Here is an 18,081-nt window from a genome sequence, read left to right on the forward strand (position 1 = left end):
TTTCATCATTTACCATTGCCCTCTGTAAAAATATGCATCTTATTTTACCTCACTCTCTCAATAAACACCATATTCTTATGAAGTGTCACATACAAGTGCAATGGGCTTCAGAAATGCCATCGTATAAGGAAAGAAAAAGCAGACACTGATGCCTCCAACATATTTTAAATCCTTTAAAAACAATGTTATACTTACATATACACTGAAATAATAGTACAGAGGGTTTCTGTGTAACCTTTCCACAGCTTTAACCAAAGATCTCAGTTTACACATAAGAAATCATTTAACAACTCAAAACATGTCATTGGTACATTATTAACTAAACTGTAATTTAATTTGAATTGCAAATTTTTAAAAAATCAGCTATTTTCCAGAAGACTGATATTACTTCTATGAAGCTTTTCTTTTTTAGCACACATTCATGTAATCACTAGCATAATCAGGATACAGATCTATTCCATCACCACATATAAAGTCCCTCATTCTCCCCATTACTCACACTTTCCCCAAACCTTAACTTCTGACAAATCCAGTCATTTATCGCCATCACTGTAATTTTTTTCATTTTGAGTCTTGGATAAATGGAATTTTACTGCATGTGATATCTTTCAGGTTGAATTTTTCATTCAGCAAAATGTTAGCCTTTGGGATTCATAGTCCTTTGTATATGTATCATTAGTCATTTTTAAATCTGGGATACAATTCAATTGCATGGATATATCTTAGCCTTTTCTCAACTCATTTACCGAAGGAGAGCTGGATTATCTTCAACATTGTGCTATAAACAACCAAGCTGAGGCATGCCCAAGATGGATAAATAGGAAAAAGAGGCAAAGAAGTGCTGATTTTGACCATGGTAAGATATCAGGGGGAGGAACGAAATCTGAGGGAACGGTAGAGAGAAGTTTGTAGTAGAAGGCATCAGAGAGAGAGAGAGATAGAGAGATACCATGGAGCAGCAGGGATGGTACAGCCATGCAGCATCATGCAGGACACTGCAGGCAATTCCCTTGGCTTGTGGCTACTTCTCAGAGTACGGTGAGAGGAACCTTTGGCAGCCAGTGCCACTACTGATACTGCTTGAGAGAGAATCTTGTGGTTCCCCACAGTTTTTGAGACTGGTTTGAATCATTAGTGGGGGTCAGAGGGCCCACCTAACCCCATGAAGGGACAGCACATTCCTTTCCTTCCCTTACCCAATCAAGGTGCCTAGTGACCAGCAGGGAGGAATGCTATATATATAATAAGGCAGTTGGAAGCTGCTGAGGTCCACATACACCAGGGATTTTTTTCAGAGGGCTAAGTCCATGGACCCACTGACTTTGAATTTGGTCAGGAAGGTTGGTGGGATGTCAGGTACCCACTTAGGTATGTGGAGCGAGGGCACTGTGCTCCTTTCCCCTCACTCTTTTAAGGTACTAGACTTAACTTGCCAAGGTGAAGCACCAACCAAACTCTGTTGAGTGGGCAGCTGGCTTCTGGAACACCATGGCTATCTCTCTAAATGGGGAGACTCGCACTACTATGAGTGGATTCCCTGCAACTTGTGACGGTGGGAATTCTGTGACTATGTGATAGGACAGGGGGTTTGGCCAGAAATTTGGGCAGACGCTGTGTCTCTCTTCAGAGGCTCAGAGTTCCCTGAGTGCTGGTATAGTCATGTAGACCAACGAAACTGAATAAATGCACCAGAAATTATTCCATTCATCTACAGCCAACTATTTTCTTTTGGATTTTTATTTACTCATTTGAGAGGCAGAGTTATATGAAAGAGAGAGGGAAAGCCAAAGACAAAGGTTTTCCATCTGCAAGTTCACTCCAAAAATGGCCACGATGGCTGGAGCTGGGCTGATCTGAAGCCAGAAGCCTCTTCTAGGTCCCACATGCAGGTGCAACCAACTAATCTTTGACAAAAAAAAAAAAAGCTAAAATCATTCGCTTGAGAAAGGACAGTCTCTTCAACAAATGCTTTTGGAAAAATTGGATCTCTGCATGCAGAAATAAAAAAAAGACCCCTGCCTTAAACCCTATACAAAAAACAACTAATAATCAATCAGGGATCTAAACCTAAGACTTGAATCCATCAAATTATTAGAGGAAAACATAGGGGAAACAATGCAAGGCATTGGCATAGGCGAAGACTTCTTGGATAAGACCCCAGAAACAAGGATATTAAAGAGAAAAAAAACAGACAACTGGGATTATATCAATCTAAGTAGCTTCTGCACAGAAAAGGAAACATTCAACCAAGTAAAGAAGCAGCCCACAGAATGGGAGAAAATATTTGCAAACTATATGTTTAGTAAAGCATTAATATCCTGAATATACAAGGAGCTATTGAAACTCAACAACATAATGAACAAATAAAGAAATGGGTTAAAAATATGAGCAGGCATTTTTCAAAGGATGAAATACAAATAGTCAACAGACATGTGAAAAGATGCTCAGAATCACTAGCCATCAGAGAAATGCAAATCAAAGCCACAGTGAGGTTTTACCTCACTCACGTTAAATTGACTATCATCAAAAATTAATAAATAACAAATACTGGCAAGGGTTTAGAGAAAAAGTGCTCTAATACACTATTGGTAGGAATGTCAACTAGCAAAACTATTATAAAACACATTATGGAGATTCCCCAAGAATCTGAAAGTAGATCTAACGTATGACCCAGCCATTCCAATCTTGGGAACTGACACAAAGGAAATGAAACTAGCATTGGAAAGGGTTATTTATGCCCACAAGTTTATAGCAGCTCAACTCACAATAGCTAATACAGGGAATCAACCTGGATGTTTATCAACTGATTACTGGATAAAGAAATTGTGATACCTGCCGGCGCCGCAGCTCACTAGGCTAATCCTCCGCCTTGCGGCGCCGGCACACCGGGTTCTAGTCCTGGTCGGGGCGCCGGATTCTGTCCCGGTTGCCCCTCTTCCAGGCCAGCTCTCTGCTGTGGCCAGGGAGTGCAGTGGAGGATGGCCCAGGTCCTTTGGCCCTACAGCCGCATGCAAGACCAGGAGAAGCACCTGGCTCCTGCCATGGGATCAGCACGGTGCGCCGGCCGCAGCGGCCACTGGAGGGTGAACCAACGGCAAAGGAAGACCTTTCTCTCTGTCTCTCTCACTGTCCACTCTGCCTGTCAAAAAAAAAAAAAAAAAAAAGAAATGATACGTATACCTGATAGAAAACTACTAAGCTGCTTAAAAAAATAAAATCCTGCCTTTCACAACACATGGATGCAACTGGAGACAATTAGGTTAGAGATATAGCCAGTTCCAGAAAGAAAAACATCACATCTTCCTTAGTTTGTTGTAACTAATATATAGAGTACAAAAAAAAAAAAGACATGTCTATGAATGAGACTGACACTTAAAGATTCGATTATTGTTTATATCCACTGTTTATACACCTCAGCAACAGTGGTTTTTCTACTTTATTTATTTAGTGGAGAGTTACACTTGCTATTATAAATTCAAAGTATGTAATTTCAAACATTAAAAGAAAAATAAGGAAGGAGGAAAGAACGGAAGCAAGGCAGGGAGAGAAGGGTGGGAGTATCATTATGTTCTTAAAAATATATCTGTGGGATACATGAAATTTGTTCCCATGATATTAATAAAAATTAAAATAAATAAATAAAAGTGTTACATGTACAAAAAGAACACCAAAACGAAAAAAAATAAAGGCGATTAAGTGCATCAGATTAAGATGTTTCGTAGTTTATCTACAGAAAACTCCTATGACAAACTGGCTTGAACACTGGTAAATGTATAATTTAAAAAATATATATGACTTTAAAAAACTTTGTCCATGTTATTTTCTCATGCATCACGTGGATAATTTGTATGGAAACAAAGTCACATAGAAGGAAGAAGTTCTAATGTTCCACAGCACAATGAGTAAATATAGTTTACAATAAACTATTATATATTGTATGAAGGACTAGAAGAGAGGACTTACTGGGTTCCAAACACAAAGAAATGTAAAGGCTAGTTCCTTTGATTTGATCAGTACATACCGTGTATCTGTTAAAATGTTATAGTGTATCCTATAAGTACTACAATAGTTAACTATTATATGTTAACCTAAAAGAAAAAAGAAACAGTTTTGATATAAACAATAAAATTAAAGAAAAACTGATATGAACAACAGCAATAAAAAACAAAAATTCTGAATGATACTAGGTTTAAATTGGGTTAGAACATCCATGTGGGTGGTGGTAACCTAAATGAAGGGAAGGCAGGACAGAAGCATTCGGGAACAGCTGGAGGGAAAGATTTGAAGAGGGACCCTGGTTTCTTCTACTGTGGTTCCTGCTGCACTGAAGCACTCTGAGACAGCAACTGAGACCCCACACACCCGTACTGTGTGGGCTATCAACACAGCAATGCCACCTGAATTAGAACTACAGGTCCACCTGGAAGCTTGGAACCGCATGAAGAGTGACTCATTAATCATCATCAAAAAGCATATAAAGAACTGAACACATTACAAGCAAAGCATCTCTGTTATCACATGTAACAAAGGTAGAACTTTTTTCCCTGAACGTTTTGAAACATCCAGTCCTGTGGAGAGAAGGACACACAGAGACAGTTGTCTCAACAAGGAGACCCCACGCCCACGCCCACGCCCACTCCTTGGGGATTTCGCTGGCACGGGCGGAGAAAAGGGACGGATTCCCATCAGAAGGCGAATTCCAGCAGTGGGCAGGAGAACCTAGAGCAAGAACTCAGAGGCTGCACAGCTCCAAAGAAACTGGCTCCCTCCCAGTCCGCCCTCCCACAGCCTAAGCCACTTACCCAGAGCAGCCAGGTCTGGAGGCCCCAGGGAGCGGTGGTCACATGAGGTGCACCTGCACTCCACAGCAGGTGGCTCAGGTACTGGAGGTCGTGGGTCGAGGCCTGGTCTCCCGTCAGCAGAGAAGTGGGGCTCCCCCACGACGAGGAGTCCAGATGATACAGTGCGAGAGAACCGAGGGTACCATCCACACCCGAAGATGGACCCCACAAAGCCGCACACCTCCCCCATCAGCCTCGGGAGGACCCACACGTCACCGCAGGGCTCGGGCTCCACTGGACTTGCAATGGTGCGCCCACAAGAAAATGAGAGCTCAGGTCTCAGGCTGGCCGGGTAGGCTCAGCTGTGAGAGGAGCCTGGGGCCCAGCTGCCTGACAACAAAAGCATGCTTGGAATTCTCTGGGACCACGCCCCACCTGAGACCCTGAACCCCAAACCCGGAACCCGGAACCCGGAACCCGGATCCCGGAACCCAGAACCCGGAACCCGGAACCCGGAACCCGGAACCCGGAACCGCTCCACACTTCCCTCCCCGGAAGGAAGGAAGGAAGGAAGGAATTGCGGCCCAGAGCACCGCCCTGTCCGCCCTGGGGAGGGGCCAGAGGGCGTGGCCGGAAGTGGCCACCCCCACTTCCGCCTAAAAGGCCGTTGGGGGGTGCTGCCCTGAGAGGTGCGGCCTCCATCTGAGGCATCTTCACAGGTCTCTTCAGGTGTGTCGGCGCGTTACCTGGCGTACAAGTGTGGGGACCACCCCGCCGAAACCCACAATCCCTGCCCCTAGAAAGAGGAAGCACGAGAAATCTGCCCACCGCGCCCAGAGCCCGGGCGGGATTCGGCCCTGCGGCACCCCCGCCCCACTCCACCCCCCCACCCCACCCGGCCTGCTCCCGCTCCCTCTCCGCCATGGCGGCCTAGGGAATAAAGGCTTACTCCAGGGTTGGACTCGGCTCGCTGAAGGGGTTAGCCCAGGCCTCTGCAGCTAAGGAAGGGAATCCTCGGGACACTTGAGGGTTTGGGGGGCCCCACGGCGCTGAAGCCACAAGAGCAGAGGCAGGGCGAGGGTCCAGGACCCGCTGGGCCGGGGAACGGCGCTACACGGAACCCCGGACCTTGCGTTGGGAGGGCCCGCTGAGTCTGAGGACTCCGATGCGCCCGCGTAGTCTCCTCCAGAGAGTCGGGGTGTGGGAGCTCAGTTGCAGGGGGAGGCGGCAGGCCAGCAGAGTACGATTTCCACAGCGTGGGCACAATCAGCTTGAGGGCCCAGCTGAGTGCCGGGACCATGCTCACACAGCGCGGCACCCAGGCACCCTGGAATCCTTCCTTACTGTCCCCTGGGGAAGCCCGGGCATAGACGTCTTTCTGACCCCACTGCCGCCCAGTTCCTCAAGGATAGCAGCCAAGTGGAGGCTTCTGGTCGGGGAAGAGTCACAAGCTAGCCTGAGGACAGACAATCTGGGGCTCCTCCAGGGCAGCTCCGGAACCCCAAAGACCCCAACTCGCTCTTGCATTTTCCAGTTTGCAGAATCCACGCAGGTGGGACCAAGAGGTCCACACTCGGTTCCCGGGGCTGCCTGTCAGGTAAGCGCTGACCTTGGCGGGAGGGGCCGGGTCTCAAGTAAAGAGACACAGTGGTGGCCAAGGGGAGGAAGTTAAGGGAAGACTGAACAGCGGCTCCTGAATGCGGGAGCTGAGCTTCCTGACCTGCCCCTGCTCTCAGCCCTGGAGACAGACTCCAGGGCAGTTCTATCAGGCTGAGGCTGCCCCTCATGGCCGAACTCCAACTCCATGGGAGGTGAGAGCCTTGAGGTGAAGGGGAAGCCTCCGGGCAGCAGATGGGAGCACTCGCAGCTCCCACCATGGACGAGGTGAGGACCTCGACTTCAGTGCTCACACGATGACACTCTCCCCCATCCAGGTGCCTGCCCTGCCCGCTCTGCTGCCAGCCCTCTGCCGCCTGCAGTGGTCATGCCTCGGGGACAGAAGAGCAAGCTCCGAGCTCGCAAGAAGCGCCTGCAGACTCACACTGTTACCCAGGGTGCCAAGGCTGCCCAGGCCGTTGGGGAAGAGGAAAGAGAGAATCTCTCTCCCTCTGTTCCTTCCTCTCCTGTTGGGGTGGGTGTTCCCCCAAACTCCCCTGCATCGTGTATTTCCCAGTGTGTACTTGGAGGTCAACCCTCTAGCTCTCTTGATGCAGGTGTTTCTGATGCATGTTCTCATGTAGGTGTTGAAAGTGGGGCAAAGGCAAGCCTTTCCAAGGAGGCACCTTCTGCTCGGATATCTATCAGAGATCCTCTGTCCAGGAAGACCCATCAGTTGGTGCAGTTCCTCCTGGAGAAATATAATAACCAAGAGCCCATCATGCAGGCAAACATGCTGAAGGTTGTCACCAGAAAGTATAAGGCACACTTTCCTGAGATCCTCAGGAAAACCTCTGAGCGTCTTGAGCTGGTGTTTGGGCTTGACTTGAAGGAAGTCAATCCCAGTAGTCACATGTATGTCCTTGTCAGCAAGCTAGGCCTCTCCACTGAGAGTAGTCTGCATGGTAACCAGGGCTTGCCCAAGACAGGTCTCCTGATGACACTCCTGGGCGTGATCTTTATGAATGGCAACCGTGCCACTGAGGCGGAGATGTGGGAGTTCCTGAATGCTCTGGGGATCTATGCTGGGAGGAGGCACTTAATCTTTGGGGAACCCGAGAAGCTCATCACCAAATTGGTGCAGGAAAATTACCTGGAGTACCGTCAGGTGCCCAATAGCAACCCTCCATCCTATGAATTTCTGTGGGGTCCCAGAGCACATGCTGAAACTACCAAGATGAAAGTCCTGGAAGTTTTGGCCAAGATCAATGACACTGTCCCTCGCTGCTACCCTGATCTCTATGAGGAGGCTTTAAGAGATGAGCAAGAGAAGGCAGGACTGCAAGCTGCAGGCAGGGCCTCCACGGTTGCCAGGTCCAGGGTGGGTTCTAAGGCCAAGTCCCGCAGGTCCTCCCACACCTAATGAGGTCTGAGCAGTATTTTTCACTTTGGTTGAAAAGGGTAGTCATGCTCTGTGGTACAAAATAGCAGAAACAGGAGGAGACAAAATAGATATTTAATCTTTTACTGTGTTACATTAGTAACTTGTTATATTTGTTTTCTGTGTTATTTTATAAATATTCCTTTTAATTGAAAACTTACATTGTATCACAGTCTTTGTTTCTTAATCTCATGAATCACAAATTTATTTCTGTTTTTCATGTTCAATACTTGAATTTTGTTATGTCTGGACAAATTTATAAACCTTGAGTATGTTCCTTTTACTACAGAATAAGTTAATTTGGTAGTGTGATAGGAATGTTCATGGAAATGTAAAAGAACTACACAGTGAAATGATAATGTTGACATACATTTGAAAAGAGAAATGTACAATGATTAATTCTTTGCATAATTCCTTTCAATGTTTCTTTAGTTTTAATAAAAGATATTCAGTTTATTTTGTTTAAGAATGTTAATTTTCTCTTCATTCACTGCACATGGTCTATTCTACTATATTAAAAAAAACTCTCAAGGGTGGACTTTCCTCAGTTTAGTAGAATATGACATGAGATCAGAATGAGTTAATAAAAAACAGATTTTAAAACAAGGCTGCTAAAAAATCAAGGCAACTTCCAAGGACATAAATATTTTCAACAGCCGGCCAGATGTAGCTCTGACATCTGATATTTCAGCAAGGTGATGGCTTTATTCTGAGGAGCGTGGCCTCAGGTCTGTGGACGGTGGAATTGTGGTGTGCTCAGTGGTCAACATGAGGATCCTCAATAAGGAGAGAGGAGACTACTCACTCCAGAACAGTGATAAAGTACAGTGTCCTGCCCTGCTGTCTTTCCTGGGAGGCCGGGGCAGAGCTTTCTGGCTGAAGTGGCTCTTTTTTCCACAGGGAGTAGTCTCAATGGAGTGAGGGCCTTGGTGTAATGGGAAAAGCCCCCTTCAGCATAGGAAGAAAAACTAATCCCCCCAGGAATAAAATTCATGATCCTAAGTTAAGCTTTTGTTACTCCTCTCACAACTGAAAGGGCCGCACAGAGCCCTGCCACTGATAGCTCCAGCTGCTAACCTTGGATCTGTGCATGAGTCCCACTATTATAGGATATCTAAAGGAGGTAAGGCACTTGGTCTAAGAGGCCAGCCACAGGTTACCACAGAGAATTCATGTCATTCCAAGTGTCACTGTGAGGACCCTGAGGACTTAAGTAACCATTTAAATAGTGAAAGCAGAGACACCACAGAATCCCTCACTACTGCCATCCAAAGTTGACCACAGAGAATTGCATCCAACTGAGGCAACCCCTGCATCCTCTTAGGTGAGCTCTGCAAATCAAAAGTTATCATATGGAGGGACATTCTTCTGGGTCACCAGAATATTCAGTGTCATGACTTTGAGGACTGAGGGGAACCCACACAGTCCTGTCCCTTTCCACCCTGGGAAACCCCAGGCTGAGGTAAACAGATGGGTTACTCACTTCCAGTCCTAGTAGACACTGGTAACTAGAAGGAGTCCAGATCATGAATGGGTAGGTAATCAGGCAGGTCTCAGAGGTCAGGAGGATCCTTCTGTAAGAAGGACTTTCCTGATGGCTCTGCTGTGAATGTGTCCCCCAAAAGTTGGAAATTTAATCTTTAATACAAGTTTTGGGAGGTGGGGCTTAATGGGAAGTGATTAGAACCATGAGGGCTCCACCCTTACAAATGGGTTAGTGTTGTTTTCCCAGAAGACAATTCATTTTTGTGTGAGTTCCCAATGAAATGATATGTTTGGCATCTCTCTCCATCTCCCTCCCGCTCTCTCTCAGTTCTGTTTTCTGCCATGGTATGACAGCAAGAAGGTCCTCAGCAAATGCTGGACATTAAATCTTGAACTTTCAGCCCTCAAATTTAAAGGAACAAACCTCTATTCTTTGCAAATTACCCAGTCTCAGATAATCTGTTACAACAACAAAAACAGACTAAGACATCTGAGCCAAAAGATAATCTGTTCTGTAATGCTGGAGGAGGCTATGCCACAAATATAAAAAGGAGCTGAAGATGGTATTCAAGACTTGTTCTTAACAGTTTCAAGGGGTAGTCATGGTATGTCTTCATCAGCAAGGAATTAAGTTCATTGTTATATCCAATCAAGGTCAAGCTCATTTTCAAGTGTTGTTGCTTTCTGTCAAGTATACTTGGCTTAAAATATGACTAATGAAAATTTGAGTTTTGCATGTTTGGTATTGATATAATCACTAAATATAGCAGGTTATATCCTACAGCCTAATATGGTTCCCAGGGACCTTTCCCACCTGAAGGAAAGAAAGCAGAAAGAAAATAAGCCACATTCAAAACACTAGGAGAGTCTTATAAATTATTCCTGTGTGAGTGTTTTGGCACTGTGAGTTAACACAGTGCTTGGGACACCCACTTCCCAAATTAGAGAACGAGTTCAGTCCTGGCTACTCTGCTTACAATCTGGCTTCCTGAAAATGCATCATGGGAGGCAGTAGATAAAGGCACAGGTGCTTCTGCCCTTGCCACCCACTTGGATGACCTGGATGGGTTTCCAGGCTTCAAGCCTCAGCCTAGCCCAGCCTTGACTTTTGTAGATATTTGGGGATGAATCAGCAGTTGGAACATTTGAGTCTCTCTTTCATGCTGCCTTTCACAGAGATGACAATAAATAAAATGAACACTAAAAGCTGGCACAGGCATTATAGCACAGCAGGTTAAACCACTGCTTCTAATGCCAGTATCCCATATCAGAGTGCATGGCTTGAGTCCTGGCTGCTCTACATTTGTGTTCCAACTTCCTGATAATGTACCTCGGAGTTAGCTGATGATGACCCAAGAATGTGATTTTCTGCCACCCACATAGGAAACCCAAATGGAGGTCCTTGATTCTTGCTTCAGACTGGCCTGGACCTGGCTGTTATAGGCAATTAGGGAGTGAATAACCAGTATGCAAGTTCTCTACACTCCCCCCATCTTAAAAGTATATAGCCATCCTATTGACCTAAATAGGAACTACATGTAAGTTGTTAAAAAATGTGACCTGGATCTTTTCTTTAAAAAATCAACTGGGGCTACTGTTTTGGCACAGCAGTTTGTGCTGCCGCTGGGGTGCTGGCATCCCATATATGAGTGATCATTCTAATCCTGTGTGCTTCATTCTGATACTCGCTGATAATACACCTGGGAACAAAGTGGATGTTGGCCAAAGTACTTGGGTCCCTGCCCACACACGGGAAAAACCCATAGTGAAGAGGAAATAAGGCTGTATGCAGAGACAAAGGAAGGAAAGCAGGACCCTGGACACAAACGTGAAAAGTGGCTGCTTGCAATTAACTGAAGATGATAGCCACATTTATCCTGTCAGGGGGGTGGAGGACAGATATCCTAATCTCTGCTTTCTGTAACTCCAGTCATAAATCTATCCTATAAATCTGCCCCAAGTATCTCTTGTTGTAAACATATTGGACCAAATGAACATTAGAAGGGTGGTCTCAAGTCAAGAAGGCCAGTTCCCCTAAGTAGTACAAAGTCACACAGGCTGCAATTTAAAGCCACCAATGCTGTAATGGTTAAGGCATGATTCTGATGAACCTATAAATATTGAAAAAACATAGGTTCCATGCTCAGTCTTGGGAAATAATTCCAACGAGAACGCCAGTGTTAATAAACCATTTCTGATCCTCCACTCAGCCTCTACTGCTTGTTTGAATCAAGGGAATTTCCCCACACCAGTTACTGTAACAGTAACTATAACAATAGAGTTACAGACTGATAGCCTAGGTGTTATCAGTCCCAACCATCATGGCGGTTTGAGGAGTGAAGCAGGGAATGGAAGATTTTTGTTCTCTAACTCTGACTCTGCCTTCGAAATAAATAATAAAAAATACTAAATAAATTGGGGTCAGCACGGTGGCGCACTAGATTAATCCTCTGCCTGCGGCGCCGGCATCCCATATGGGTTCTGGTTCCAGTCCAGCTCTCTGCTGTGGCCTGGGAAGGCAGTGGAGGATGGCCTAAGTCCTTGGGCCCCTGCACCCGCATGGGAGACCAGGAAGAGAGTACATGGCTCCTGCTTCAGATCGGTGTAGCACTGGCTGTAGCGGCCATTTGGGGAGTGAACCAATGGAAGGAAGACCTTTCTCTCTGTCTCTCTGTCTCACTATCTGTAACTACCTGTCAAATAATAAAATAAAAATCTACAAAAAATATTAAATCTATTGAAGTTAATAGAGTAATTAAATCCCCAAATGGCCACAGGAAACTGATTCACCACTAACATAGAAAATGAGTAGAATACAAAATATTATCTATCAGGGCCAAACCTCTAAACATAAATATAAAAGGCTTCTAACTACAAAAGGCAGAATGGGAGATATGATCCAGAGACCATGAGTAGCTAAAGCTCAGGCTCAGCAACAGAACTTGGGCTCAAGGAGCTACTGCAGTCATAGTTCATGGTGATGAACATTAAACCCTTTACCAGGACACAGGTATTTACCTTAACTGGGAGAAATAGGATTGCTATCCAGCACTCAACATACCCTGAGGAGATGGAATAAGTAATAGAGATAAAGAGGTAAACAGAGATGGGAGGACAAATTCAGACTCTGGGACAGGTGGCCAGGAAGAAGAGAAAGACATGTTTTGACATCATTTGTAAATTATGGATTTATCAAGAATGATTTTCACTTTTTGGAGTAGTCAGTGTGGAGTACACGTGCATCTACTTCCCTATCTAGCCAGTGCTATGCATTATTTCATTAGGAAATACAGCCACAGGGCTCTTCATTATTCACAGGCTGTATTGAGGATTCCCTCCCCCACCCCTACCTGTACCCCTCCACCCCACAAAAAGATAAAGGACAGAGTACAATGTCTGGATCTACAAAAGCCTTCAAGATTCCTGGGAAAGTTTATAGGTAGCAAGAAAAAAAAGAAGTAACAATTGCCTTATACTTCATCACTAGTATCTGGCCTCTTTTAACCAGTTCTTGGCCTGGAGAGTTCCCCTCCATAGAAGAGTTTTCAGCAAGATTCTCCCAACCTTAATGGTGACCAAAAACAAACAAACAAACACAAAAAAACTTCAACAAGGTAGAGTGAGGGGTGAAAATAAGAGGTAAGGACCACTGCATGGCTGTACTTGGCCACCAATGCGGTATGTGGTGTGTATTCAGGCTTGAACATCCCCACACCTGCACTGCGACTACCACCATGTGGCCATTTGACAGCCCGCCATGGACAAGCAGGACTCCTGAGCTACAACATGCAGGAGAAGGACATACAATGCTCTTTCAGTGCCTATGGCCAAATCCTTGAAGTAGAATTCAAACACAGGTACAGCTTCATGGAGTTCTAGGACTCTTATGAAGTTGACAACATTTACAAGTTGAACAGCAAGGAGCTCTGCAGCAAGCATGATCATGGAGCCCACCTGGGGCCTGCATCACAATCATGATAGCTGAAGCCACAGTGGGCTCCTACTGGGACATGAAGCATGCCTTGGATAAACCAGATGGTAAAGAAAGAAATGGAGAAATATTAGGCTTATGAAGAAGATCTAGGTTATGTTCTAGAAGGTCACGAGGTAGGAATCACAGGAACAGCCACAGTAGATCTCAGAGTATTTCTAGAAGTTGTTTCCAATTTCAATCAGAAGGCAGGGAATGTAGATCAAAGAGCAAATCCAAACTCGAGTTTGATGGGGCTCTCATACATGTTCCTGAAGCAAATCTAAGGATCTATATGAAAAATCCCAAAGCAGGTCTCTGTTTCAGTCTCAGTCCCCAAAAGAAAATGGAAAATGTGACATTAAGACAAAATCCAGATCAAGAGGGCAATCTCATTCCAATTCATCCATAAACTGTTCAAACCTCAAAGACTTGTTCTGTGTCCTCTGCACCAAAAAGAGCTATTTAAAGGTCCTATTCTAGATCTAGTTGAAAGTCAAGGTCCAGGTTGAGATACAGAGATTAACTCAGAACTCGACATTCTTAGCACACTATTACAGAACTCTTTCCTACTTACTTTGGCAGTTACTCTTCCATATTTGTACTTGTTCTCTGCCACAAGAAGAATCTCCTGGAAACAAGGGCACACAGCAATTTGATTTGTGGCCAAATATGATGAAAAAGATGAGGTTCTAAAATGGTGGCATGAAGTAAAAAACCCTTTCCCTTCTTTGTAGAATTAAGATAACTTTAATTTTACAACTTTTGAGATAAAATAACTTTTGTAAAGATTAAGCTAAGGGGCCGGCACTGTAGCACAGTAGGTTAATCCTCCACCTGTGGTGCTGGCATCCCATATGGGTGCTGGTTCTAGTTCTGGCTTCTCCTCTTCTGATCCAGCACTCTGCTATGGCCTGGAAAAGTAGTGGAAGATGGCCTAAGCACTTGGTTCCCTGCATCCAGGTGGGAGACCCGGAAGAAGCTCCTGGTTCCTTACTTCAGATTGGCCCAGCTCTGGCCATTATAGCCATTTGGGGAGTGTACCAGCAGATGGAAGACCTTTCTCTCTGTCTCTCCCTCTCACTATCTGTAACTCTACCTCTCAAATATATTTATTTAAATTTATTTGGCAGGAAGAGTTTACAGACAGTGAGAGACAGAGAGGTCTTCCCTCCATTGGTTCACTCTCCAAATGGCTACAATGGCCAGAGCTATGCCGATCCAAAGCCAGGAGCCAGGAGATTCCTCCTGCTCTCCCATGTGGGTTCAGGGGCCCAAGGACTTGGGCCATCTTCCACTGCTATCCCAGGCCACAGTAGAGAGCTGGATTGGAAGAGGAGCAGTCGGGACTAGAACCAGCACCCATATAGAATGCAGCGCCACAGGCAGAGGAATAACTTAGTGTACCACAGCGCTGGCCCTGCTCAATTAGATTTTTAAAAGTATTTCAGGCTGGCACCATGGCTCACTAGGCTAATCCTCCACCTGCGGCACCAGTACCCCGGCTTCCAGTCCCAGTTGGGGCGCCGGTTCTGTCCCAGCTGCTCCACTTCCCATCCAGCTCACTGCTGTGGCACGGGAAGGCAGTGGAGGATGGCCCAAGTCCTTGGGCCCTGCACCAGTATGGGAGACCAGGAGGAAGCACCTGGCTCCTGGCTTCGGATCAACACAGTGCCCCAGCCGTAGCGGTCATTTGGGGGGTGAACCAATGGAAGGAAGACCTTTCTCTCTGTCTCTCTGTCTCTCTCTCACTATCTAACTCTGCCTGTCAAAAGAAAAAAGTATTTCAACAGGATCTGCTGCAGAGGTTCTTGTGTTTCATTTGTTAATTATTTTTAAAGTAACCATTTCAATCTTTGGACACTTAAGGCTTTAGAGGGAGAACCCAATTTTAAATTGTTGGGTTTTTTTTATAAAGCTTGAGTTATATAAGATTTAAATAAAAGTTTGCTATAAAGATGCTTGCCTTATGTAACAGGTCAGTATTAAATTTTTTATATGCTATTCATGGAAACAGTGTAAATTATACCAGAAGCGTAAAACAAGGCAAGCCTCACACCAGCAAAATTATTCAGTTTGAAAAACAAAAAGAAAAAAAGAAAGGGAGGAAACATACAGAGCCCAAACATCACTTTTATGTGTTTATTCTGAAGTTAATTTGGAATTTTCCCCATGCCAGAAGTCCAGATGTGTTTGAAGACTCCAAAGGAAAAGATTCTCACTTTAGGTCTATTGTATGAATAGCAAATGTGCTGCCTTTTGGGCGGTAGTTTGTGAACCCTTAAGTCCAAGGGACAAAGATGACTCCACAGAAATCAGGGCTCAATCAAAGGAAATCAGAGAAATATATACAAAAGTGACAGTGAAAATATTTTCTTAAAGAAATTGCAACTTTTTTTTTATTTTTTGACAGGCAGAGTGGACAGTGAGAGAGACAGAGAGAAAGGTCTTCCTTTGCCGTTGGTTCACCCTCCAATGGCCGCCGCAGCCAGCGCGCTGCAGCCGGTGCATCGCGCTGATCCGAAGCCAGGAGCTTCTCCTGGTCTCCCATGGGGTGCAGGGCCCAAGCACTTGGGCCATCCTCCAATGCACTCCCGGGCCACAGCAGAGAGCTGGCCTGGAAGAGGGGCAACCGGGACAGAATCCAGTGCCCCAACGGGGACTAGAACCCAGTGTGCCTGCGCCGCAAGGCGGAGGATTAGCCTATTGAGCCGCGGCGCCGGCCGACAGTGAAAACATTTTAAAAGCATTTATAGTTATCAGACGATTGGAGGCAGCTGTTTGAAGAGTTAAAATGTTTAATAGGCAGCTTGGAAAGGCCCCTGTGAGAATGAAGAATCAGGAATTTGTATGGAACCTGACATCCTCTGCTTAGACAAAAAAACATTGCCCCAAGAAAAAGAAAAGATTGATAGTCAGGGAACACAGGGGTTTCCACACCCATAGGGAACTCTAAGAAATTAGGGTATGGTACCAGACTGGACCAGACTACACCACGAGGCAGCTTGTGTTAAGTGCTTAACAATTCATCAGGTGAGCATAACCTGCCTTAATTGGTTAGGTCAGCAACATTTCTCAACTGTCTCATCTCTCAAGTGGTCACCAAGATCATGTGTATTAACTTATCAGTAACCATGACTGCTTCCAGCAAGAGAGAATAATACACTCATGACATACTGAAATTATGTGGAAGAAATTATAATATGCACAACCTACATAAGCCCCCAATACCCAAATCTTGACAGGACCTTCCCTTGGGTCCCCTCCTGGGTAACAGGGATGTCTGTTTCTCAATAAAATATTTTCATTTCTGCTCACCCAAACATATTGTTATTGCATTTCTTTCTGAATTGCTGTGAGAAAAAGAATTAACTTCAACTTCCTGCAGAAATTGGACACTTGAAAAACTATTCACACATCTCATGCCCTTTAATGTAAATACGACACACATCTCAAATTTCAAATAAATGTGTTGGATTACTGCCTTATTGCTTTCAAATTATTTATTTGAATTATCAGATATCCTCAGAAACCAGGTTTATAAATCACATGGATCACACGTTTATTATTATCTACCAGGTTTACGAGTTACAGTTTTGATATTTTAGAAAACAAGCTTAGAAATCACCAAACATTTTTGCTGATCTACAGCACAACAGCAAGGCAATGATGGAATAGCATTTTCATGGATATGTTAAAAAATGCTGAAGTAACATAAATAAGTCACCATCTTTCTGCTGCCATGTATTTTACTTCTTGCCCCAGAGGAAAAACCTGGCTTTCCAGTGCCTAATGGTACCTATAGAAGTATCCTGCATGTTCACGCATGCTGAGGTTTTCAAGATTTACCAGTTAAGATTTTCACCGAACACAAAGGAACACATTTTCATCTTACTGACATTCCAATATTTATTTCAAAGATCAGTACAGAAAGATTATACTACATCCCCACAGAGATTTTACAGGTTACTTTTGAAAATCTGATGTGACCCTAAATCACAAAGCACCTATCACACAGTAGGCTCTCAGAAAAAAAAAACGAAGGCATATTTGACCTTCTTGGAAACACTAGCAGGGGTCAATGCTGTGGTACAGTGGGTTAACGCCCCAGCCTATAGTGCTGGTATCCCATATGGGTGCTGGTTCAAGTCATGGCTGCTTCACTTCCAATCCAGCTCCCTGCTAACGCACCTAGGAAAGCAGCGGAGGATGTCCCAAGTGCTTGGGGCCCTTTACTCACATAGGAGACCCAAAAGAAGCTCCTAGCTTTGGATCAGCATACCTCTGAGCCTTGTAGCCATCTGGGGAGTGAAGCAGTGAATAGAAGTCCTCTCTCCATCTCTACCTCTCTGTAACTCTTTCAAATACAGAAAGTAAGTCTTAAAAAAATTTTTTTGAAAAACTACCAGCAAGTAAGCAGATGGATATTTCCATGCCAATTTCTAACAAATTCTTTTTTTTTTCAATATCTAACAGCTTATGTGATAGATTCCCAGTGCTCATCCACAAGGTATCATGTCTTTTAGCACATTAGTAGACCAAATGACCTAATTCACTTGTATTTGTAAAGGACCCTCTGACTATCCTAGGCACTGAAATATGAAAAGCAAGATGAAGGCACTTTGAAGAGATTACATATCCTAAAATGAGGACAGAAGTGTGCTCTTCATCTTGAATTCAACATTATGTAATATTAATATATCTACCCCTGTGTCGCTCCCCCTCTTCGTGGAGGAACGACACAGGACCCTGCGCTGTTCTTTCGTCTGCTCGGCCCTCCCCGGGTTTGCTGCTGGTTCTTCCCGGGT

At 44.8% G+C, this 18,081-nt stretch overlaps 1 protein-coding gene across 1 annotated transcript; it reads left to right on the forward strand.

Moving 5' to 3' along the window:
• Nucleotides 1-5,340: 5,340 nt before the first annotated feature.
• On the forward strand, nt 5,341-8,212 carry LOC100347689 (melanoma-associated antigen B1). Its single transcript, XM_051827657.2, has 3 exons — nt 5,341-5,510; nt 6,316-6,378; nt 6,716-8,212. The coding sequence occupies exon 3, from the start codon at nt 6,766-6,768 to the stop codon at nt 7,798-7,800; it is 1,035 nt and encodes a 344-aa protein (XP_051683617.2). The 5' UTR covers nt 5,341-5,510; nt 6,316-6,378; nt 6,716-6,765; the 3' UTR covers nt 7,801-8,212.
• The last annotated feature ends 9,869 nt before the right edge of the window (nt 8,213-18,081 follow it).

The sequence above is a fragment of the Oryctolagus cuniculus genome, chromosome X (genome assembly GCF_964237555.1).
Source record: "Oryctolagus cuniculus chromosome X, mOryCun1.1, whole genome shotgun sequence".
In the NCBI taxonomy this organism is placed as follows: Eukaryota; Metazoa; Chordata; class Mammalia; order Lagomorpha; family Leporidae; genus Oryctolagus; species Oryctolagus cuniculus.

Excerpts from the sequence above, each read along its gene's own strand:
- LOC100347689 (XM_051827657.2), top strand. The coding sequence starts at position 6,766 with ATGCCTCGGGGACAGAAGAGCAAGCTCCGAGCTCGCAAGAAGCGCCTG.